At 46.6% G+C, this 23,796-nt stretch overlaps 1 protein-coding gene across 1 annotated transcript in view; it reads right to left on the bottom strand.

The window, feature by feature from the left end:
* Nucleotides 1–23,796, bottom strand: part of LOC119393145 (centrosomal protein of 78 kDa) — a 67,638-nt gene that overhangs the window by 7,701 nt on the left and 36,141 nt on the right. Inside the window, exons 4-7 of the mRNA XM_037659964.2 lie at nucleotides 12,900–13,175; nucleotides 10,979–11,092; nucleotides 6,872–6,936; nucleotides 1,444–1,524 (exon numbers count right to left, since the gene is read on the bottom strand). Coding sequence (XP_037515892.1) covers nucleotides 1,444–1,524; nucleotides 6,872–6,936; nucleotides 10,979–11,092; nucleotides 12,900–13,175 — 536 coding nt within the window. The remainder of the gene's footprint in view (nucleotides 1–1,443; nucleotides 1,525–6,871; nucleotides 6,937–10,978; nucleotides 11,093–12,899; nucleotides 13,176–23,796) is intronic.

The following is a 23,796-nucleotide window of genomic DNA, read 5'->3' as shown; positions in this document are numbered from 1 at the left end:
CAGCCGCCGCGCTCTCACAATCCACTAAAAATACGGCCAACTGCTCGAAATTACGTGAAATAAATGCTGTTTATAGGAACAGTCGTGTCGTCCTAGTCGAATGCAAGTGTTTTCGTAGCTTTTTCAAATTTTTGTTCAGTATCCCTTTAACCAATTATCCCTATGGTGCGACAAATGGCTTATGCAACTAAACATTAGTAAATGTAAGGTCATGAGAATAACCCGATGCTTTCACAGCACACACTACCCTTACCACCTTAAAGGAGCTCCCTTGAATTCCGTCAACTCCTACAAATACCTCGGAGTTAATATCACTAACGACCTATCCTGGAATATGCACGTTGATTACGTAACCCGCAATGCTAACCGTACTCTTGGCTACCTGCGCCGTAATTTTTCTAAAGCGCCCTCTTCTTTAAAATTAGTTCTGTATACAACTTTAATCCGTCCAAAACTAGAATATGCCTGCAGCATCTGGGATCCGAATCAATCTGCACTAATCAACTCACTCGAATCTGTTCAGAATCGCGCAGCCCGGTTTATTCTGTCCAATTACTCCCGCTACGCTTCTGTATCCACAATGAAGACATTACAACTACCTGATCTGTCCTTACGTCGTAAATGTCTTCGTCTTTGCCTCTTTCACAAAATTTATCATCAAAATGAAGAGTTAAAAAACAATCTTTTTCTTCAACCTGACTAATTTCATCACGTGTGGACCACAACTGTAAAGTTGGTGTCCCACTTTGCCAAACTCACCTATACAACGACTCTCTTATCCCCCAAACCAGCAGGGAATGGAACCACCTTCCTGCCTCCATCGCTGCAATTGCTGACACCAACTTTAAAAGTGCCATTCAAGATACGGTATTTTGTTAACTTGTATGTTCAGAAAATGTATTATTGCACACTTGTATATGTATTAACCACTCCTTTCTGTAATGCCCTCGGGCTCTGAAAGTTTTTGAAATAAATAAATAACTACTAGACCACCGTGGTGGGTGCATTAGTGGTCTTCTGTTTGCATTTGTTTTCACTGCTCTATTACCTTGGTGGCAATAAGGCGATGCTGGAGTTGTTTTTGATTCTATCATGAATGACTGCAGTGTCTTTTTACTACAACAAAATGCTGTGGGGGACTCTTGCCGCGGCATGGCAAGATGCTCCCGCAGTGTTTTGGCATAGTACTATCATGCAAGCGGTGCAGCACCTACACGCTCTATCGTTTCGACTCCTTTTGAAGCACTTCTAAACTGGGTGGTAATAAAAAGCCACTACAGTCATCCATGACAGAATCAAGGACGACTCTAGCACCTTTTTAATGCCACAACCTTCTAGGATGTAGTCTCTCCAGGATTTTGCCTGCCCTTGTTGGCTCGATAGCCAAGTCAATCGCTTGTACCTTGGAGAAGCAAGTTTTTACGACGTAATGTGCTCACTTGCCTCCTGCAATCTCCCAGCTGACCTGCTTCTCTGGTGATGAGGCAGCAGTGGCTGGCTTTTTCCCAGTGGGAGGACATCATACTGCACACACACACAACCTATGTATGAGCTAAACCAGTATAAACTTCTCCCAAGCATGAATCACAGCACAGGTATTTTTTATAGGTCTATAACACTCATTTAAGGGGCCCTGAAACACTTCTCCAGACAATTAGAGAACGACCTCATGATTGAAATATGTCGCCTCACAAATATCCTTGCACAAACTTTTTTCAGATCTCTTTCAAGTATAGTTACAGGTAGTAGGAGTGTGCAAATATATGTTGAAACTGACTTAAAGGGGTTGAGACACCAAATTTTGAGGCTATAGAAAGCCTGCTGTGGGCTTCTTCTGCATTCAAAGACACTCTGATAGAAGTGCCGCACACAGCAAACGTTTAGAATACATTTTAACTAGGCTTGCGCGAATAGTAAATTTTAGGTTTGAAGTGAATAATGATTTGGTCGAATAATTTTGAATCGAATTCGAATAGTATATATTACATGTTATAAAGAAAAATGAGCATATTTGTCATGACCCAACTAACCTGCACAATATTTTTTTATAGTTGAAACAAAGCATGTGCAAACGTCATTCTTTTTGGTTCAAAGGAAAGTGAAAGCAACTTTAAATACCTAGTAGCACGATTTCACTTTCAGTAGAATGCAAGTGATAACCTGTAAAATATGTTACGTTTTAAAATTTACTATATTGAGAGCATATACACCGGTATAACAAGCTTTCAAACTTAAAAAATGATGAATCAATGTGAGGGTAATATGTTCATTTAACCTTCAAGTGGGGCTGGATAGGTGTATTCACGGCATAGCACCGCTCTGCTGCAGTGAACCCACCTTTACAGGGGGGTTACATGTGGACACGGAGAAAGAAGTATTTGAGGAAAAGAAACTGCTCAGCCGCCGCAGCGCGCAGGGGCGGCGTGTGTGCCTCTCGCAGACTCGAGTGTGGTGGTTCACACGTTCGGGTGGCCCGTAGCGGGGCCTGCAACTCAGGCAGCGTCTGACACAGCTTCCCTTCCACTGCCACGGTAGAGAGTAGGAGGAAATGCGGTTTTCGCCGCAACACGACAGATGACGCTTCCGGCGTGTTTCCATCATTTACATGCTCTTCTATGGACGCGACGTATAAAGAATCATGATACCGCCTCTTACATTGTAAAATTTCTCAGATTTCTATAGACGTCAGACTCTGCCCAGGCGGCGCTGCGAAAAACACCGCCACCAGCGCCCTCATCGTAGCCCTGGCACTAACTGGGTAGTGCAAAGAGAGCCACCCGCAAGCGAATGTGCATAGGCCGCAATATAACCCTCCTCTTTCGTTGGTGTCGAGGCGCGGTTTCCTGAAAATCAAGGACCTGGAAAGCTTCTTCCGCCAATCCACGCTTCAGAAACAAAGGAAGCTGATCAAAGCGAACTGCGAGTACAATGCAAAATAAGTTTTAGTTATTCCCGCGCGCTGCAACTCGCAAGTACAAGCGAGCATCACACGACACCGAGTTCGAGGCAAGCCCTCCGACATCCGTTCTCTAGAGCCTAAATGCGTCAAAATCGGGTATATACGTATGCCACAGCGATAAAGTACCTACATACACGATCAATTTACTTAGCTATGCATCTTACGATCAGTGGTGCAAAACTCGGTTCATCAGGGGCGAATGGCTCCGGCGATTTTCGCCTTTTCAGTTGCATTCTCCCTTAATTCATCTCTCGCTTCCTGTGCATTGGAGTGTTTTATTACGCATCCTCAAATGGTCTCTTGATGGTCGTCTTCCGTTTGTATGTACTGCAAATGGGGATACGTGCGTGTCCACTTTCGCGGGGTACAACCAAAGGCAAAACCGTGGCCTCCGAGATAGCTACAGCAACCGCGGAGGACACGGGCGAAACAAACCTGAAGGGGGTCACGCCCAACATTCTGCGATTTACTTGTATGACGCACGTGGCGTTAGCTAGTTAGAACCAGAACTCTGAGCCTTCAAAACGTACGTACGTCCGCGATGCTGTGTTGTGACGACCAACTCGTCGTGGTGTGCGTATCACGCGTCTCCAGTCTGCCTCTAGCTGCTCACTTCGTGTTACACGACAAGCACCGCGGTCAGAGCCTCTGCTGAGCTTCATAGTCAAGGTTACCACGGTTTTGCATCAGGGCTACGCAAAACAACAGCAGAGCCACACATTCATGCCATCGGCTGTGGAGAACGCGGGTACTTCGCTTACCCAACACGCCCGCAACGGCCCGTATCCAGCGCTCTCGCCTTTCTTCTTCGTACGACAACTATTGAAATCGGTAAACTGAACGTTGTTATTCAGTCTTTTACGTCCGTGGCACTTCACAAAGCAACAGTGCGTCTTTTGCGGAGCTTCTTCGTAGCGTGCGGAGGGCTCTCGTCTGCTGCTGTTTTCGCCGTCGTTCAGGCGAGTGATCCAGCAAGCACTTCACGACGGCTCGGTGGCGCGTCCGACTAGCGGAGAGCAATTCACAGCTCTCGCTCTGAGTGCTAAATGCGCAAACACACGCGATATTAAGCTCAATCGTTGTTTCGCACTCGCTAGTTGCACCTGGTCCCATAGCAAACTGTGCGAGAGAGTCGGTCTATGCACTACTCAATACTTCTCCGACAGGTAGCGCCACACATCTTGGAAACTCCAGAGTCTGACGTCTATCTGTAACATCCATGGATAGATGTGACAGATATTTTAGCTGCAGTTAATAATAGATACTGCCCGAATAATAGGCCGTACAGTGCTTGAAACGAGCTGCTAGTTGTGGTCCCCGAGCAGACGACGTCTGCCGCATGCATGGGCTCCTCGATGGCATGTTGTGCGCACGCTTGCGTAGATGGCACTGGGACGGAAAGTTCGCAGTTCGCGCGGCCATGCTGTTGCACATTCCTTTGTGATTTGCAGGCTGCCCGTCTTTTAGCGAGCTCAAAGGCTTCCACATTGCGCTGGCGGCGCTGACTTGTTGAACATTGCGTGCGCTTTTCACGCTGCAACAAAGGCACGTAGGAATGAGTATTGCTCTATGAACAAAGGAGAGCATTTTGCAGATTTCCACCAGTGCTCCTTTAGGATGGGGCGGAACTGTCTCGTGCCAAACTGCAACAGGGTACGCACCATGCAAGGAGTGGGTACGCAGCCTTCAAAGTTCCTAGTGACCCGGTGAGGTTGGAAGCGTGGCCTCGTGCTATACCAAGGAAAGATCGAGAGCTCATGCCTCGTGACTACATTTGCGAGAAGCACTTCTCGCAGAGTAAGTCCCATCATTCGTTGAAAAAACTTCCAGGGTCCCTTATGCATTAGACTAAGACGAGTCGAAGGCGAAAGCCATCTTCTCTTTCTTCATTCGATGTGTCTATCCTGCCCCACCCCCGTACAAAGGCTTTCTGCACCTAACGTAACTTAGCACTGCTTCCAGGATCGGAGGCATTACAATGTTTCTCACCTCACCTGGTTTTGCACTGCCTGCCTGATCGGAGCACCGATCACGGAGGCAATGCGAAGCGACGATGTCATGTGATGACGTCACAAATTTTGGCGATCCGTGATGCCATGATGTCATGTCATGACGTCATCACGGGATGATGATTTATTGCATCACTCATGTTGACGACGCCGACGGTCAATTTTTGCGTTTGACGAGGCATCTAAGGCTTTAACCTTAAAAATTACGCCTGACCTATCGAGTTCACGTTACCAAAAATTACAGATTTTGCGTTGTACGAGATATCTCCCTCAGGTAATTTTCCTGTATGTGATGCCATTTTTGCCGTTAACTTACTGAAAAATATGGAGCCGGCGAGAACGCACAAGAAACACACCCACTTGGGCGTAGAGCGCGAACGGTGCAGAATAGCCTTGAACCGGCGAGCTTCGTCGGAGAGTGCGACACATGCGTTTTTCCCTCTCCGCTAGTGAACTCTTACGACAGAAGGTGCGTCAGTGCTGTGCCCGATTCCGTGACCTTATTAGGACGTACGAGCGAGCGCAATTTTGCCTCCTCAAAAATTCTTGCTCAAATTTTTTCCGAATACTTCAAAATTTCCAATAACTTAAATTCGAATCGAAGTGAATTCAAATACTGTAATATTCATTCCAATATTCGAAGTGCTCGAATATTCACACAAGCCTAATTTTAACCCTTTGCAGTCCGAAACCTTTTCCCACCTCGTGTCAGTTCTGGTATGAAAGTGAAAGACTCAAAGCTCATGCAAAAGAAGTCTACTTACTCTTTTACAGATGGCGCATAATGCAGTGAGAAAACACGCACATGAATCACCTGCGAAAAAGCTTGTCTTGCAGTGCCCGAGCACGGACCACTGCAGCCGCGTTGCATTGTCGGGCAGGGGCTGACAACGGACCGCATAGTTAATTAAATTTCAATGTTTGCCTAAATGCTTGTTCTCACAATCGAGAACCATCACTAGAGTGACTGACATTGATGTCACTGTGTAGGAAGCATAATGAAAGATTTAGAGACGTAATACCACATTAGAGTGATGTGCAATGCGCGGTGACCCACAGTACCACTGCATCGTGCAAGCCTAGAGAGCACCGGCTGCAAACTCACATTCACTAGTTTTTTCTCAGCATATTGCTGAACTAGCTGACGAAAACTAAAGAGAATGATGCGATGCAGAGTGCATATGGCGCGGGTGCGGGACAGCGCTGCTACAAGAAAAAGCTGAGTTCGCTGAGTAAACCGTTACCGACGGGGACATCAGTCTTCGTCTTCTACACTAGCCAAGCTTGCTGGCATTTTGCACAGTGCTTTACATTGTCACGCAAACCTGCGAATATGCCATTAGAGAATTTTAACTTGTGTGCATACTTTTTTGCATCTAAACATGAAAGGCCGGATATGTGGGGTCATCTGACAGTGCTCAGATGAACCAGTTAAGCACAGAATTGCTATTGCAGAAACCCAGTGTGTTCTACTTCTCTGCCGGTGTAAATTCTCGGCAGCGGTGTAATTTCGAGTGTGCTGACTTTTTCAACATTATTTTCTCAAGGACACTTGTCGCAAACAAAGAAATGTGTCTACAATTATGTTTGTCCGAAGCGTCACAAGGTGTCAGTGCCATCGTCCGATAACCCACTATTCCGCAAACGCCTCAGCATATACCGGAATACCGTATACGTTAAAATCCTCCATTAGAGAATTTTAGTGGTTGTTCAAAGCATCCGGACGGTTGCTCGCGTGTGTGTGCGAGAGCAGACAATGCAGCACTGTGTGCACTGCGTGCATCACAGCTTTGTGTGCCCAGGTTATCATGCTTCCTAAACAGTGACATCACTGTCCAACTTGGCACCCAGAAACCGAAACTACATTCAGCATGAGGTCACACATATAGGATAAAGAGGTCACCTCACACCGTCTTCCAAGTCGATTTGAGGACACCTTTTCCGCTATGTCCCTGGCTAGGTCAGCATCTGTGAAAGCAAGTAAACTTCCACATGCAATGCACATCTGTGTCTCGAAGTGTGTCATCACAGTATCTGGCAGTGCAGAGATAGCACTGAACAAGTGGATCTTGAGTTGCATACGTAGTTACAACATCTTGTTGATTGAGATTGCTGGCATGATAGATAACCAAGAGGTCATCGTGTTTACCACTACTACTGCCTCGATGGCTACTTCCACACACCATACAATCCAATGTGCCAGGGTTTTTCTCTCTACACCGATCTGACAGGACAGCTGCACTTTTGCCCCCGAGCTGCCATCATGCAACACCACTTCACGTCCACTTCACTGCTTGGCGCACAGTTCGAAAAATGCATTCACAGAAACGACACTTAACTCCACAATTTGACCAAGTGCACCCACAGAAGTCCCAACTTGTTGCCTCAGTCTTGCTTCGCAGCCACAGTGACACTTCATTATGTCGAAATTGCAGTCAAACACGCTTTTTTATACTGAGGTTAAAAAATAATGCGATGCTCTATGAAAGTGAAGTTATAAAAAGTTAAATACTTCACTTTGGCTTGGACGAGTTGGTTCATACTTGGATATATGCAGCACAACTGAGACAAAGACAGGATCCACAAACAAGCAGAGCTCACTTGTGTCTTATAACTTCACCTAAGCCGTGCTGCAAGTAATAAATGAATACTTTGTTATATAGAAAGTAATAGATATACAGCATAGACCGCTTATAACGTAAGTCGCCGGAGTCGCGAATATCCGCACTATAAGCGGTACCGCACTATAACCAAAACAACATTTTTAAAAGGTTTCACGTGTGCAAAACATGACCGACAGGCAGGTGCGCGATTCCGACTACCGAGGCATGCGACTGGGACGTAAGTTTGCATCTGCTTACATTTGAAAATGTTGAACGGTTAGCGTCCGCGGACCCGCGGTGCTGGCATAACGAACGCAGAAAAAATGTGCCGTCACGGGAAGTCGCCACGGTAACGCATTGCGCGTGGTGCGCGATGTCGAAAACGGTGGCGACCACAAACCACCACTCGAGTGTTTCACACGCACGCCTGCGTTTTCGTTAAAGATGTAAGTCACGCCTTCTAAATGCAACAACTGCAAAATGTTTCATTGACTCGGCACCAAACCGCAACTTCTGTGGTGCGTGGCCTCCGACATGGCAGCTAGCGCTCGTTAGGCCTAGCGTGCGCGTTGCAACTTGGTATGCCGTCGCGAGAAGCTTGCCCTAGACAACACGGAGATCGGGCGTAGAAGAGATTGCACTCGCGAGCTAAACCGAGGGCATCACGCGTGAAACGAAGTTTCGGTTCAAGGTCGGGAGAACAGCCGCGGCAACTATCCTGAAAAAGTCTTTCAGGCTTGTAAGCCCACCTGTTGGTGGCAAAGGCGAAAGCTCAATCGCGTCTCAAAGCATTGTTACTTACGGGGGAATCGAGGTTGCACGCGCGATATCTGCGCTCTACGACGAAGCAACGACGAAGCGCGCATGTCAAGCGGCCGAAGGGGGCAAAGGCTTCTCCGTCGGCCACGCAACCGCTCCCCCTCCTCGCACCTGCGCCGGGCTGCTTCCTCCCACCGCCATCCCTTTTTTTTTTCTCCCCCCGCTCCTTGCTCGTTCGTTCCGCGTCCCCTCCTCCTTTGTAACGCCGTCGCCGCTCTCTCCCCCGCCGGCTATCTCCGCCGACAAGCACGCTCGCTCCCTCGCATCTCTGAGAATGTTCAGGCAGCCGCATTATAACCGGTCTTTCATCTCGGGGGACTGCACAATACGCGGTATGCGTATACATGGAGTTCTATGGGAGGGTAAACGGGAGTCAGAAAAATCCGCATTATAGCCGGTACTGCACTGTAAGCGGTTAAGTTATAAGTGGTCTAAGCTGTATAACATATATAAATGTATAACAAAAGAAGGTAAATTTTTTCAAGGGGCTAGTTTCTTTGTTAGACACAACCAAATGAATCAAACAGACAATTAAGCCAAGGAAAGACATTATTTGTTGTTTCTAACTGTAGTGTAATAGTTATGACCTAAATTAAAAGGAATTAAAGTAGATGAAAAAGCACCCTTTTTCTCGGTGGGATCTGAATCCACAACCTTTGAATTTGAAGGGTGTGGGTTCAGATTTCGGACAGATCCATGATCCGAACAAGATCTATTCGGAGAGAACTCCGGATGGAACTTGTTGATTAGTGGCGGTTATGGATAGGTTCTTGTTCGTAAGAGCCTTAGCATAATGGCCTGAGCTCTATTTAGTTTACTGTGCGGAGGGGGAAGACCCTGCGTCCTCGATAGAAGTGCTTGGTTAGCTCGTACGAGAGGTACCTCAGCATCTTCTTGCCTTGTGGCTGCACAGCTGGCAAGTCCTCGTGCAGCATTGAGGACAGATTCATTGAGGTTCGCGGGAGCACCATTCATTTCTCCCATATGAGCATGTGGGTTTTGATGACCTTACCATCGAGAATTTCCGGCCCTGTCCAGAGATGACTCCTTTGGCAAATTCTTGAATAGCTGCCCTAGAATAACTGTGGATCCTGGATCTCTTTGGATCTAAAACTGGCAATGCAATGGCTACTAATGGCCACTAAAAAATTAGAACAGTAACTTAGTATATATTTTGAATGCCTGCCATCTTTTTTTCTCTCTCTCCAAAAGACTGCAAAAATTACATCTTGGCTCACGCTTGGTGCAAATGATGAAATTTGTGCCGAAATGTAGCAGGATGTAGCAGATTTCTCCTCTTGACGCAGCAATCACATCACTAATGGCTCTCATGTTAAACAAGATTCATCTTTATTTTATTGAAGTTTCTTTTATACTGCTGCTATTCCTACATTTTCTGTGGCATCATCTCTGTAAAAAAGAATCTCTTCATGGCCATACTTTGCATATCACCTTGAATAGGGGATATTCATAATGCCTGGTGCTCCGGCAGCACTGGGCGCGTCCACCATTTTTTGTTGGGTGCCGTCGCAAAATCGTCTGCTAGCGCCTCCATGAGGAGAGGCCACGGAGAGCTTTGTTTACGCATACCACGGAGGCGTGCATGATCGCACCTCCGTGGTTATGCACGGAGGTGCATGAGGGCCCTTGATCAGCGGAAAGATTGAGTGCGATGATCCAAACAGACAGCTCCATCTATTGTACGGCTCGGCAACTCTTTGCTCCGTGTTCGCTGGCCAAAGAAAGCAAAATAAAAATAAAAGGAGAGGGATAAAGGGGTGTAAAGCGAAGGGCAGACGCCGCATGCGGACTATGTACTTCAGCACACACTGCCTTGCCAGGCTTGTAAAGAGATGCCTGTGGGTAATCTTTGCGCCGATCGAGTCTCATGTGGCGGCACTGATTTACTGCGGATGCGCGCAGCAGCGTCTGTGACACTGCCTACACACATTTATATATGTAAATCATTGCTTCCGTCGATCTGCAACACCGACAAGCTCATGCTCTCTTGCGTGTGTGCGACATCTCCCGTCTCTTCTAAAATGCACGTATCGTAATATATTAGTTCTTCTGCAAGCCTAGCTTATGTTGCAGGCGAGCAAATAAATTGCATGGAGAAATAAGAAGTGAGGTTCAAGAGCGCTTTTGCACGCACCGGTCATTTCCAAACAAAAGCACAGTGCCGATCTTGTTGACGAAACAAGTTCGCTTCGGTACATTATTTTCTCCATTAAGGTAACTGATAAATTCAATTAAAAATGGTGTTACCTTGTTCCCGGCATTGTCAGGCTCCCTCGTTGCCTGAACAGTGCACGAAGCATTGGGAAGTCATCGCAGAATGGAGATAAGAAATCAGTAGCTATCACCTGAAAGGCTGCAATATGCAATGGGTTTTGTTTTCGCTTTAACAAAATATGGCAGATTGAGCTTACGGGACTGCCGACAAATGGCGATATACATTTTGAATATCCCCTATATTGATATAATGAAATACTAGTATATTGTCAATTTTGCTAATTTCATTGTTTTAAAGAATGCAAGCCTCCTAGGTTCTGTCAGACGACATGTTTTATCCAACCGGTGCTCACCTATGTTTGGGTTTTGCCGTATGTCGACCACCTCCAGTACGACATTGTTCAGCAGCAGGTTGAGCAAGGCAGAGGCACCAGCATTGCCAGCATTGCAGCTCTGAAGGTCAAGTGCTGTCACAAAGCAATCACACTGCTGCAGTGGCTAAATGCAAAGACAGGCAAGGATGGATGAACAGAAGGAACACATGGATAGGTAAAGAATCCTGCCAATTGCTTAGCAAAGCCCGTTATATTTGATGCTGTTATGTGGCCCTGCTGTGAACCTGGCAGACTTTTTCCCAAAGCTCAAGAGAAGCCAGAAAGGCTGAGGTTTTGACGATGCTCCCACCCAAAGGGCTGTCACAGAGTCTGAGGCAACTGGCCAGCTCAGTTATTCCTAAAAAAAAAAGCTGTTCTTTTCAGGAGGCACAGCCCCAGTGGCAAATTCTCTCATATTGGTACCATTTGTCACAATGCACGATCACCCTCATTGTCACCACAACCATTGCAGCAACCGACTTACAGTAATACTGAGGTGGCACAAAAATTCCGTAACTATAGTACCTGCTTTGCACCAAAAACTGAAAAGTCTGCAGGCTGACAGAGCTGCCGTTCCTATAATGGCAGCATGGCCAATGTCACTCCCCTTCTGAAGCTGGCTCTATTCTATCAGACAGGCGCACGGGCTTGTGTTTTCTACAAAATTTTTTGCCCCCAGTATTTCAGGCATGGATTTAGAACGGTGTAACAAGGCAGACGAAAAGACAAATGATCACACGAACACAGGCACCGTGTTCGTGTGCTCATTTGTCTTCTCGTCTGCCTTGTTGCGCTGTTCTAAATCCATGCATCCATACCAACTAGCCCAATTGTCGGTATTTCAGGCATTTGAATGTGCATTGTTGTGCAGACACAGACAAGGAAGGAAAACGGTGACGCAGTGCAAAACCAACAAGCCCAATTGGAAAAGATTCAGGCATCTCTTTTTCAGGAGACACCCAGAACCCAGATTGCTTTGTTGTAAGTGATAATGTGGCATGCACACAGTGTAGCAAGCAGTTTATTTCACCATGTAAGGTGCACAAACGTTCACAGTGCAGCAGCTGCTCATCGTGATATCTGATATTTCATTAAAACTGGTACTATTGTTATAAGTAGATTTGACTACTTTGTAGCACACGATTCCATTCTACACTGGGCTGGTTCTGTGGATTAACTGTGGATGCCAAAGTATGAGCACTGCATCGTCACTGTTGAGCACAATTTCAAGAGGCAAAAAAGATAGACACAATGCCCCCAGGTGAAGGTATATAACACAAAACCAACATACACAGTTGTAGGCATGATGCGGAGATTCTGCAGGCATCATAAATATTGTGTCATAACCACACGCCACGTACCACCACTGAACCCATTTCGTCATTTGTTGTAGTAGCTGCTACTGATGTACAGAGCTCGGCTATTGAAATGCGATACTCGAGTGCGTGGCTGTGCACTCGTGCCACAGGTAAGCGCTTGTGAAAGCGAGCCGACACATTGTGGCATACGGAGAGGGCGAGAGTTTGTGACGCATGGTGACTGTGCCCTGTAGACAGCCATTCTGTCTGCGATTCTTGGTGGCGCCGGTGTAGCACTGCATGCCATGGCTTCCAAACTCTGCGCTCACGTTCATGTGAGTGCAGAGCAGACACAGTCACTCTGCATCAAGAATGCTTTTGCTCTCACCGTGCAACACAATGTGTCAGCTCGCTTTTGCAAGCGCTCACTTGCGGCACAAGCGTTGACAGCCACGTGATCCCAGTACTGTGCTCCAATCACCAAGCACTGTACACCGACAACATATCGTAACAGCAGGCTTGCCGAGCGCAGAAGGACCCAAGCACTTTTTTCTCACTGAGCAAAGGTGATGTGACTGAGCCACAAGTGTCGGTGCGCTCACCCTTGAGGCAGAGGTTGTCCGTGAGAGCTTCAGCCAAAGCGCAGACACCCTCGTCGCCCAGCGGGTTGCGACACAGGCTGAGTCGTCGCAGGCCCTGCAGCGAGTCCAGCGCCAGCACCCCCTGGCGCAGCACTCCCTGCCACAGTGCCCCCTGGCGGCCGAGGCTCTGCTGCTGCAGGAGCCAGGCCATCAAGCGAGCCTCGCTGCAGCCCAGCCGACAGTTGCAGAGGCTGAGCACATGCACACTCTCCCTCTCGCACAGGGCGTGGCACAGCGCTGCAAACATAGCGTGCCCTCAGAGCCGTGCCACACACACAGCCGACAATTTTATATCACCAGAGGAAAAGACTGGTTCTTGGTCTGTAGAAGTGTGCCTGTTGGATGGGCATCTACTGAGACATAGTGCACAATCAAATACATAGTGAACCAGTTTTGTTGTACCAGAAGACGAAAAGATGGCGAGAGTCAAACACCTATGGATCACCTTCCTGTCATAGCTGAGGTCCAGGCAACTCCCGACTACACCTGTTCCTGATAATTCCATCCATAGAACTGGAAACGTCGTACTTCCTGACTCTGTGAGTCAAACACTTAGGCCAGGTCTGAAGTGTACGGTCAAACCAAGACTTGGGGCTCCAAAGCTCTTGTCATTTGTCAGATGAGTGGCTTGCAACAGGCAATGAAAAAAAACAATGGTGTTGTGATATCGCCGTATCGCGATGCGCCGAGTGATAAGTCAAACCGATCTATGGACGGGGAATCACTCCGTTTTATTTTGATGGCAATCGCTTATATACAGATGATAGCATTGACAGCGCCCCCTATACACTACACAACACATTCCCTCCTCATAAAAATTAACAACACAACAAAAGTCAGTCTACTTTCACGCTCACTTCACAGCACATGACACAATTGATGTTCTTGTAGTCAGGCAAGCTCGTAGTCTTGATATCGTGTTGGCATTCTTGTTTGTTTCGGCCTGGTGCGTGATGGTGCTGTGGTTGTGGCCAACTGTGCCTGAGAGATGTCCTGCTGATCGGGAACCTCTAACATGGGCTCCGTTACTGTGGGTTGTGCACCGTCAGAATGGTTAGCGCTTCCCTGGGTGTCTTCTGATGGACCCACTTTCGATTCATTCATGACTATAGGGTTTTTTGGCTTAGCCATCTTCCTTATGTGAAGATCCATGTCATAGAAAGACCCTGAGGCTGCACTACGTCACGCTGCAAGCATGTCAGCTAGTGCTTGTGCCTGTCCTGTCCCTCCTTTAACTGTTAACTTTGATGCGTTCCATTTCGTCCCGTTTGCCAGCAGAAACGAATTCGTGCCCACTCGTCTCTCCACCTGGATCGGCAAAGAAAACGTGTTTCGTCTTCGGTCCACCTTGTTTTACTTTTACGAAATCTCCTGGCTCAATGACAGATGCTCCGGCACCTCGTTTTTCATTGACATACTTTTTTGTTCGTTGTTGCTGCTCCTTAACACGCTGTTTCAACTTTTCTATGGCGACACGCGGCTCCTCACAAAATTCCCTTTCTGGGAGGCCAACAACATCCAATCTTGTTCTGGGTTTTCTTCCATGCAGCAGGTAAGCCGGTGACGCTCCTGTAGTTGCATGCGGGGTGGCCCTATAAACACCCAGGTAGTCCCAGATTGCCTCCTTCAGTGGTCTTCACTCGGAAGCGACTAAAAAGCCACCAAAACATGTCCGCGTTGCCAGACCACTTTTTGATGCGGTCCCTAGGAAATTCCAAGCGAAATGTACCTAGCCTAGTCCCATTGCTCTACGTGCGTGCGAGACGTTGATCATCCGATTTAACCGTGGGAATGCAGGTGGCTTGGTTTAATGGACGCACGAATAAAGGTGCATACTTGCTGCTTTCTTTGGGAGGGGCCACTTTTTGACTAAGGGGCACGCAGTTCGCAAGGGGTTTCATCTTTGTGTTAACCTTGCTAGCGTATCAAGCGCATTAGTTTACGAAGCTGGTTCTTTTTGGACGACGAAGTTTGAGAGATGATCGGAAGAGGTAGCATGCTATATATTGATATGAGCTGCTGTTTGGTCCTTGTTTGGTGGTTCCAGAAAAGCCAGCTTTTCCCAAAAGGTACCTTGGAAAAATGTTTAGCTCCAATATTCCATGATAGTCATAGAATAATCAATATTATTGCTTGTTTTAAACAAATGCTTGTGGCGATCGAGCCACCACGCGAACGAGCGTCACGCCAAAGCCGGCCTCCCTACTTGGAGCACAGCATGTGTGTACTAGGAGGCGCAGCGATGCAGATTGCTTATTTTCCCATCATCAGTGGAGTTCCTGGTGGTTCCTATCGCATACGTGTGGTATCAAGCAGATATATGAAACACCATTGTGAATAACTTTTTCTGTTGTACTATACGGACTTATATGAACTCTGCCTAGCTGTTCTTTATGAAATATTTTTTTTCATTGCTGTGCTTTTCATATATCCTATTATCAGTGAAAAGGAGTAGCCGGGGCTATACAGAAGCATCAACATCTCCTAAATATCATATAATAAAAAAGTATTCGTTTACGCCAGGAAAATCAATGCTCCTCACCACATAATGCTTCGCTGAAGCGACCAATATGTTATGAAACTCGCATACATCGGAATTCTCAAAGGGCATCGCTAATTAGTTAGATATACCCGTAACTAAAAATGCATAAAATGCCTGTCTGAAGCGAATTAAATTAACTGCGGACATATCTACTAGCGCGAAAAACAACTCGCTAACTAGTTCGATATACCCGTAACTAAAAATGCATAAAATGCCTGTCTGAAGCGAATTAAATTAACTGCGGACATATCTACTAGCGCGAAAAACAACTCGCTTCTCTAATACTGCTAATTAAATATTCATTCTAGAAGAATCCGTTGATGGGCTAGTTGGTACATGTCTTGGTACATATACCAACTAGCATGTACATGTGCAGCGCAATGACACGAAGACAAGAGAAGACATGTAAACGACATAGCCAGTCTATGAGTCTCCTCTTGTTGTCGTTTCATTGTGCTGCACATACTCATCAATAAATATTCATGCGTCTCAGACTGTCCCTCGATACAATTGTTCGTTCTAAAGCTGCTGTGAAGCCGTTAAAGTTTCCCCATTACTTATTTTTCACCAACCTGCTCGCGTGAAACGTGGACGTCTCGGACCAGAGAACACTTTGCGCCACTGAAGCAACCTGACGATACATCTTTCCGGCAACTAATTACAGCCACAGGTAGCAAGCTTCACAGCATGGCATTTAGTTTTCGTCGCATTACACCTCTGTGTAGCGGTAAAACTTACAATACAATTCCTTCATTGTGGAGTGCAAAGAAATTTGTGCTGCGCACGCCACCCATATTTTGACTCGTACCATGCTTGTTTACGCCATGCTTGTTTACGCCATGCTTGCACTGCCCCTTGGATTCAATGCACTACATATTTACATTAGATATACGTGCTATAAGATGACAGATTCACTATAGTCAGCTTTATGGCATTGCAGCTGTGTTATGCTACAAAGCGTGTACTGCGCATTACGGTATCGATGATTCGCTGTGCAGCGAAGCCCACCAGCAGGGGAAATCGTAACTGCCACATACGTTACCTGATGCTTTGCCTTCTTTAATTACAAAATAGGTGCCCACGCAGTCTCCAGTCACCGTACGAGCACCCAAACGTCTAATAAATGCGCAAGTGCACAGCAAAGGTTTCTTCAATTCTTCTACCTGCCACGCAAACGAATTAGCTGCAACTCTCTTCATTAGAGAACAGAACAAGCCACTTCTTGGAATAGTGTCATGGAGAAGCTTAATTATGCCAACAGAGATTATTAAAAGATACCAATGAATCAGGTAGCCTGAAGCATATCGGATAGTGAACTTGCTGCACATTTGCGACGAGCCGCTACGGATGTCCACTTCAAACGCCAGCTGCTACATTTCAGGTCAAATAATAAATGCGCAGATGATGGATTTCTTAGCGCTGCTGATAGTCTTAACAATCTGTATCAATTCAAGTGAACACTCGCGAGGTAACATAAAGCAGGACATACACAGAAACTTTAACGCAACGCACGCTCTCGAGTGCCTCAAGTTTCACCTCACTTCGCGACTTCCCTAGAGAATTTCTGGGTACACAAAGACGCTAGTTTTGCTCGGTGGCACAGGGTAGACACCATGAAATGTGCTTACACCGCTAACATTGGGCGATGTTTTGGTGGCTTTTTAGTCTCGTGCATGCGTCTTCGCTCCAATGCCACAACCTGCATATACTTCTTGAGAACGCGGTTGAACAGCTCAATTTGACCATTGCATTGCGGGTAGTACAATGTTGTACCACAGTGCTGAATTCCCCGGTCTCGTAAAAACTGCTCAAAACATGTCGACATGAACTGACGCCCATTGTCAGTCACAATGCTTTTCGGGTACCCTTCTCTTGAAAAAATTTCCAAGAGTACTTTCACTACTGCCTGTGCAGTCATTGTGGACACAAATGCCACCTCAGGCCACTTGCTGTGGTAATCAATAATAGTGATTGTAAACCTGCACTCTGGAGGGGCTCGCTCCATCGGCCCAACGATGTCAATTCCAAGCTTTTCCCACGGCTTCTCGGGCCACTGCACTAGCTCCAACGGGGCCATTACAGTTTTTGCAGATTTATCTGATGCTTTGCAGACAGCACAATTCCTAACCAGAGATTCAACATCACTGTTCATTCTGGGCCACCAGTACCGTTCCCTCAACCGTTGTTTGGTCCTTACAATGCCTGGATGTGATTCATGTGCCATCATGACCAGCCTGGAAGTGAGTGCTGCTGAGAGAACGACCCGTTCCGCACGAAACAGTAGTCCGTCTATAACCGACAGTTCTTCTTGTATACGAAAAAACAACCTTAGTTTTTCAGCTAAACAGCCCTTTTCGGGCCATCTGGACATAACATACTGTGCCACCTCATTTAACACTGAATCCTCAGCTGTTGCTGCTTGCAACTCACTCTTTGTGATCATGCTGGAAACCACAGCAACTACTTCCTCCACAGGGTCGTCCTCTGCAGGGGCCAACGGTAGCCTAGAAAGTGCATCCACAACGACATTGGTGTTCCCCTTTGTGTTCTGCACAGTGAAGTTGTATCTCAGAAGTCTAGCAGACCAGCGTTCAATACGCAGTGGCCGTCTTCCAACCCCATTTGTGGACAGCAGTATCACCAAAGCCTGATGGTCAGTTCGTAAGACGAACTTGCGGCCCCACAGATAAACATGCCAATGTTTGCACGCCCATAAACATGCCAGCGCCTCTTGTTCCCCGGTAAAGTACTTGTGTTCTGGTGGCGTTAGTGTCCTCGAAGCGAATGCCACTGTACGGACTTCTCTGTCGACTACCTGCTGTAGCACAGCTCCCAGTCACTATGCCAAGGCGTCAGTGGTCACTTGTACAGGCAAAGACTCGTTGAACATGGCCACCGCCCCACATGACAACAGCATCTTCTTGAACCTGCAAAAACTCTCTTCGGTGCTCTGGTCCCACACGAACTTCTGTCCATTATGAAGAAGCTGTCGCAGCGGCTCCACCACCTCTTCATAATTGGGGAGAAAATGAGAGTGATAGCCTATGAGCCCAAGGAAAGACCGCAGTGAGACTACATCAGCAGGCGTTTGTGCTTTCATCACAGCATCCACCTTTGACTTAAGTGGGGCCAGACCTCTTGTACTCACATGATGACCCAAAAAGGAGAGTTCTTTGACAGCGAATAGGCATTTCTGGTTTAGCTGCAGCCCTGTCTCAGCGATCCGATGCAATACCTCGCGAACGTTACGGTTGTGCTCGTTCTTAGTCTTTCCAAAGACTATAATGTCAACAGGGCGGCTACTTGGGCTGGTTGGTACTGCATTCTAAAAGGAAAAATACATTCTTCGTGCGCAAAACGTTTCAGAAAAAAAGGCAGAAGGACAGAGCGCACACTTACAACCTTCTGTCCTTCTGTCTTCTTTTCTGAAACGTTTTGCGCACAAAGAACGTATTTTTCCTTTTAGAACTATAATGTCGTCGATATAAGACAACACGCCTTTGCAGCCCTTCAATATTTCTTGCATCATTTGCTGAAACGCGGCTGGTGCCGATGCGAGGCCAAAACAAACTCTGCGGAACCTAAATAAGCCTTCGTAATAAACGTCGTTATTTCACGACTCTCTTCGGCTAAGCCCACTTGATGGTTGGCTGCAGCAAGATCCAGTTTTGAGAACCATGCTGCTCCGCTCAGCGCATGCAAGAGTTCCTCCGTGTGCGGCAAAGGGAATCCATCAATGACTACTGCTTTGTTTGGCTCGTGTAAATCGATGCATAGGCAAATAGTTCCATCTTTCTTCTGCACAACCCTTATAGGAGACACCCATTCTGTAGCACTAACCCTTTCTATAATGCCTGCATCCAATAATCTTGTCAGTTCAGCCGCTACTTTATCTCGCAGCGTCAGGGGCAAGCATCGAACTTTCGCTCCTACTGGTTTTACGTCTGCGTGCAGCTTCACAGAATGTACAAAGTTTTTCGCTAGTCCCAACTTATCAGCGAAAAGAAAAGAAAACTCACACAATTCAGTAGGAAGCGACTGGGGGCTGGCCGTGACTTGTAGGCACTCCAATGTAGAACCGATGATGTGCAACTGTAGCTGGTGCACCGCGTCTAGTCCCAGTAGTGCCATGCCTTGGAGAATAACGTAAAAGCGGAGGCAAGCCGAGTTGTTCCCGAGTACAACTCTGGCTGTGAACCATCCCAAGACTGGAATTTTTTTCTGTGAAAAATCCCGCAGCGTCGCTGTAGCCGCAGTCAAAGGAAACCTGTTGGCGAACTTGTCTCAATAGACGTGGTCTGGCAAAATAGACACCGACGACCCAGTATCCACCAGCAACTGAAGTGGCTTGTTCTCAACAACGACGTCAACTACCAAAGTCCTTCGTTCCACTTGTCTGACCGCCAGCACAGTGAGCACGCCTTCTTCGATAGCGCCATCGTTCCGGACCAGCCGTACGCTCCGCTCCGCCCTCATGCCACAGACCGCTTGAAAATGTCCAATCTTGTGGCATTTACAGCAACGTTTCCCCCGTGCTTTACATTCCTGTGAATTAGCGAGGTGCCTTGTAGAGCCGCACCGGTAACACTTGCGTACCGATGTCGTTGTCGAGTCGTCGTCTGGGCCTCTGCCTTGGGATACGTGCTGTACTGGCTGTACTATGTCCGTTTGTGGCAAACCTTGGTCATAGACCGCAGCACCCTCCGCTGCCTGCTCGTACATCTGCAGCATTTCTACAGCCTCTGCCAGCGTAAGTTGGGACCCCTTCACGAGCAGTTTCTGTCACAACTCAGTGCTCCGTATTCCGTCAACAACCCTGTCTAGCAGAGCCGCCTCCAAGAAACCCCGAAGTCACACGTCTTCGCTAACTGTCGGAGGGTACTGATGTACTCTCGCATAGGCTCATTCGGCAGTTGCCGACGTAACGTGAATCGACATTGCTCGACCAGTATGTTGACGGGGCTTGAGAATTGACACTCCAATAGGCCCAACGCCTCGATGTAACTATCTCTTCCACTTGCCTCCGTCTTATCTTCTGTTGTGTCTGGCGTCCGCCCCGGCTCTTGGCCCAATTTGCGAAAAATATGGTGTCCCTCGACCCCGAGACACTGCAGTAGAATGGCCTTTTTCCGTAGTGGCGGTTGCGCGTCCATCCCCGTCACTTCAAGGAAATTTGTGAAATCATTGCGCCACTGCTCCCATGGGATTGTCGCATCTCCAGGAGTCTCCAGGAAAGGCGGTAATGGCGGTAGTCTGTACGTTGCCATCTCGTAGGCGACGCCCCTTGGAACGGCAGGAAAACAGTTCCTCGCTAGCTCGCTAGCTTCACGGACTGCACCAGAGTGTGATATCGCGGTATCGCAATGCGCCGAGTGATAAGTCAAATGGATCCATGGATGGGGAACCCCTCCCCTTTATTTTGATGACAATCGCTTATATACAGATGATAGCATTGACAGCGCCCCCTATACACTACACAACAGGTGTCCTTTAGAAGGACTTGATATGCTCTGAAGATTTAAGCTCAACGGTGGAAACTTGCCTGTACTGAAGATCGTTGCCTCTCTTAAGGAGGCTGGACTATGTCCTTCGGGTAAAAAAGGTGGGTCTTGTGTGCTCCCAAAAGGCACTTTCTTTTAGCAAAAGGCAGTGGACTTATTCTCTGTCATTGTGTCCCTTACACTGGTTCGGACGGTTGCAGAAAACTTATGTAACCATCTCCCGCTGCCTGAAGTGGCTAAACAAATTGTGAAAAGCAACAAGTTGTGCCTTGACATGTATTTTAGAGCAGAAACACACAAAGAAGGAATGCAATTTAGGGTGATTATTTCGGAACAGGGATCGTGGCAGAAATGTGTAGCTCTTTTTCTGCAGCAGAAGTTGAATTTGCTGATGCTGAATGATCCGTTTCACACTAAGAATTCCGAGCAGATCATTGCATTCGTGAGCTCTCATGCCCACATAACCTTCAAAACTGTTTTCAATTGATGTAAACGAGTTATATTACTCATTACCCCATTATATGCATCTGGATTCTGTTGAACTGTGTATTCTTGAACATGGCACAGAGGCCTTCCAGAATGCTTGTGGAATGTCAGCGTTGGGCTTTTTAGATTTACAGGGTGTGTACAGGTCCTTGAAATCCTTGAAAACCTTTGAATTTGAAAAATGTGTTTTCAAGGCCCTTGAAAGTCCTGTAGTTTTTCCCTGTCCTTGAAAATCCTTGAATTTCCTAAGCAGTGCACTCTCATATGGATATTGCAGCCTCCTTAATGTGGTAGATTGGCGTGTTGGCCTGACAAACTCCCCATTTCAGAAGCAGTAATGCGGCGCCAGTGCACATGGTTCCATTTTGCAAAACTGCACCGGAAAAAAAAAAATCACAGTTTCGCAACGTGGGTGAAGCAGCGAATGCAAAAGCAAGAAATTAGAATGTCACACGAAGGACAGCAAGCAACTCGATACTTGCAGTGCACTGCTCAAGCACAAAGAACACATGAAGAGAACACACAAAAGAGGAGCATGAGCGAAGCACTGTCACAGCTCGACACTTGCAGCGCGTTGCTTAGACACAAAGAAGGACGCTTGAAAAGAATGCACAGGTATACATAGGATGAGTGCGAACTAACAGCTGTCACAGTTGTTACTTGCTTGTGTTTGAGCAGTGCGCTGCAAATGTGGACTGTGTACGACCCAACGCTCTCAGATATCTTTTTTTTTTTTAAACTGTGGCGCGTGGAACATGGCCTCTGAGATTGTGCGCTGGCCAGTGCTGGGCAGTATCGAAGATATATGTATCTTAGATACTATCTTAGATACTCTATGGGTATCTTGTATCTGTATCGCGATACATCTCGAAAAACGAGTATCTGTATTTCTGATACATTTGATAATGTATCGTGTATCTTAAGATACAAGATACATCTATCGCAACACAACCGTGCGAAACAATAATCGCTGGAAGAGCTCCGCTTCTCAAGCTAGTACTGGTGCCACTAAGCCATCTGAATAAGTCTAAGGGCAGTGACGTTATTTTATTTTGACGCCAGAGTCATCTAGTGAGGGTAGAAGATCAGGAAGACAAGCATGCGGACGTTTACGCCGAGCCTACGTATCTTTTGTTTTCTCGATTTCTTTTCTTTTTAGTTGCGCCAATGCCGCGACACTTGCTCTTAGCCACTGTCCTGCGCCGGTTACTCCACTGGGTGCGGTGTCTATCGCGCAAATCTGATGTTGTTACAGTGTCGTTATTGAATATTCTCTTGAGTCTTGCTCCGTAACGAAATGTGATGCGTGCAAGAATGGGGTTGCTTTGTGTCGCGTGGATATTGCATATCAGTGATTTGAAGGATCTCGTGGATGTAAGTTTGACTTGCATGCAATGAATTAACTTATATGCAAATACGATTCTAACAACTTTAGCACCACTGGTACTGATGCTAGACCCAATAGAACAAGCGTTTACCTAAGAGAAAATATCTTGGCGTACCGTATTTTCACTTTCATCTACATTTATTCAAAGAATTTATGAAATCATAATTTCATTATTAGCACAAGTGCTTTGTTAGCTGCCATTTTGCATCACATACATTACCTAGGTCTCTGCACTGTTTTTCTGGTCTGGTCACTGCAGTTTGTCTTTTGTAAAGCACTCCCAAAATAAGATTTCTGCTTTATTCTTCTAACTGTCTGCTTCATTTCTACTACTGTTTACACATTTACACGTTGCCAAGGCGATATTGAAAACAAATATATTATTATGTGGATATATGTCTTGAGTGTACGGTACAAAATGCATTATAATACTAATGAAAATCATTAGGAGCCACCTTCTCGCGATTCGAGAAACGTTGTTTTACTGAATGCTCCGTTTTCCTCATGAGCGTCCCAACGAGCCGTTTCAGGCAATTTTCCATAGGCACTCAATTTTCTATTGACTCAACAGGTGAGTTGACGATACGTCATGCTCATAGATATTAAGGGTGCCGTCTGTATTGTGTTTCTGTACTCAATGTGAATGTTTGATACACAACCACCTCTCTATTTTACTAATATCTGTTTTTCTATTTTAGGCCTTGTTAAATATTTTTCCTATTACTAATTGCCACGTAATGGGAGCTATAAGCGGTAATAGTGCAAATAGCGACGGTGTCCTGCGACGCTTTGTGCAACTATACAATACGTCTGAGACATATCCGTGTTGCGCATGTTCTCTCGTTGAAGAAAAGCTGCTAAAGGATTGCACGTTAGTGAGTATATCAACAAAGAATCCTTTACGCCAGCAGCTAAGAACATGGAAATTGATTGCAGTGTTAC

This window comes from Rhipicephalus sanguineus, chromosome 5 (assembly GCF_013339695.2).
Source record: "Rhipicephalus sanguineus isolate Rsan-2018 chromosome 5, BIME_Rsan_1.4, whole genome shotgun sequence".
Classification (NCBI taxonomy): domain Eukaryota; kingdom Metazoa; phylum Arthropoda; class Arachnida; order Ixodida; family Ixodidae; genus Rhipicephalus; species Rhipicephalus sanguineus.
Note: the sequence above shows the minus strand (reverse complement) of the source record. Positions and strands in the feature narration are given on the sequence as shown.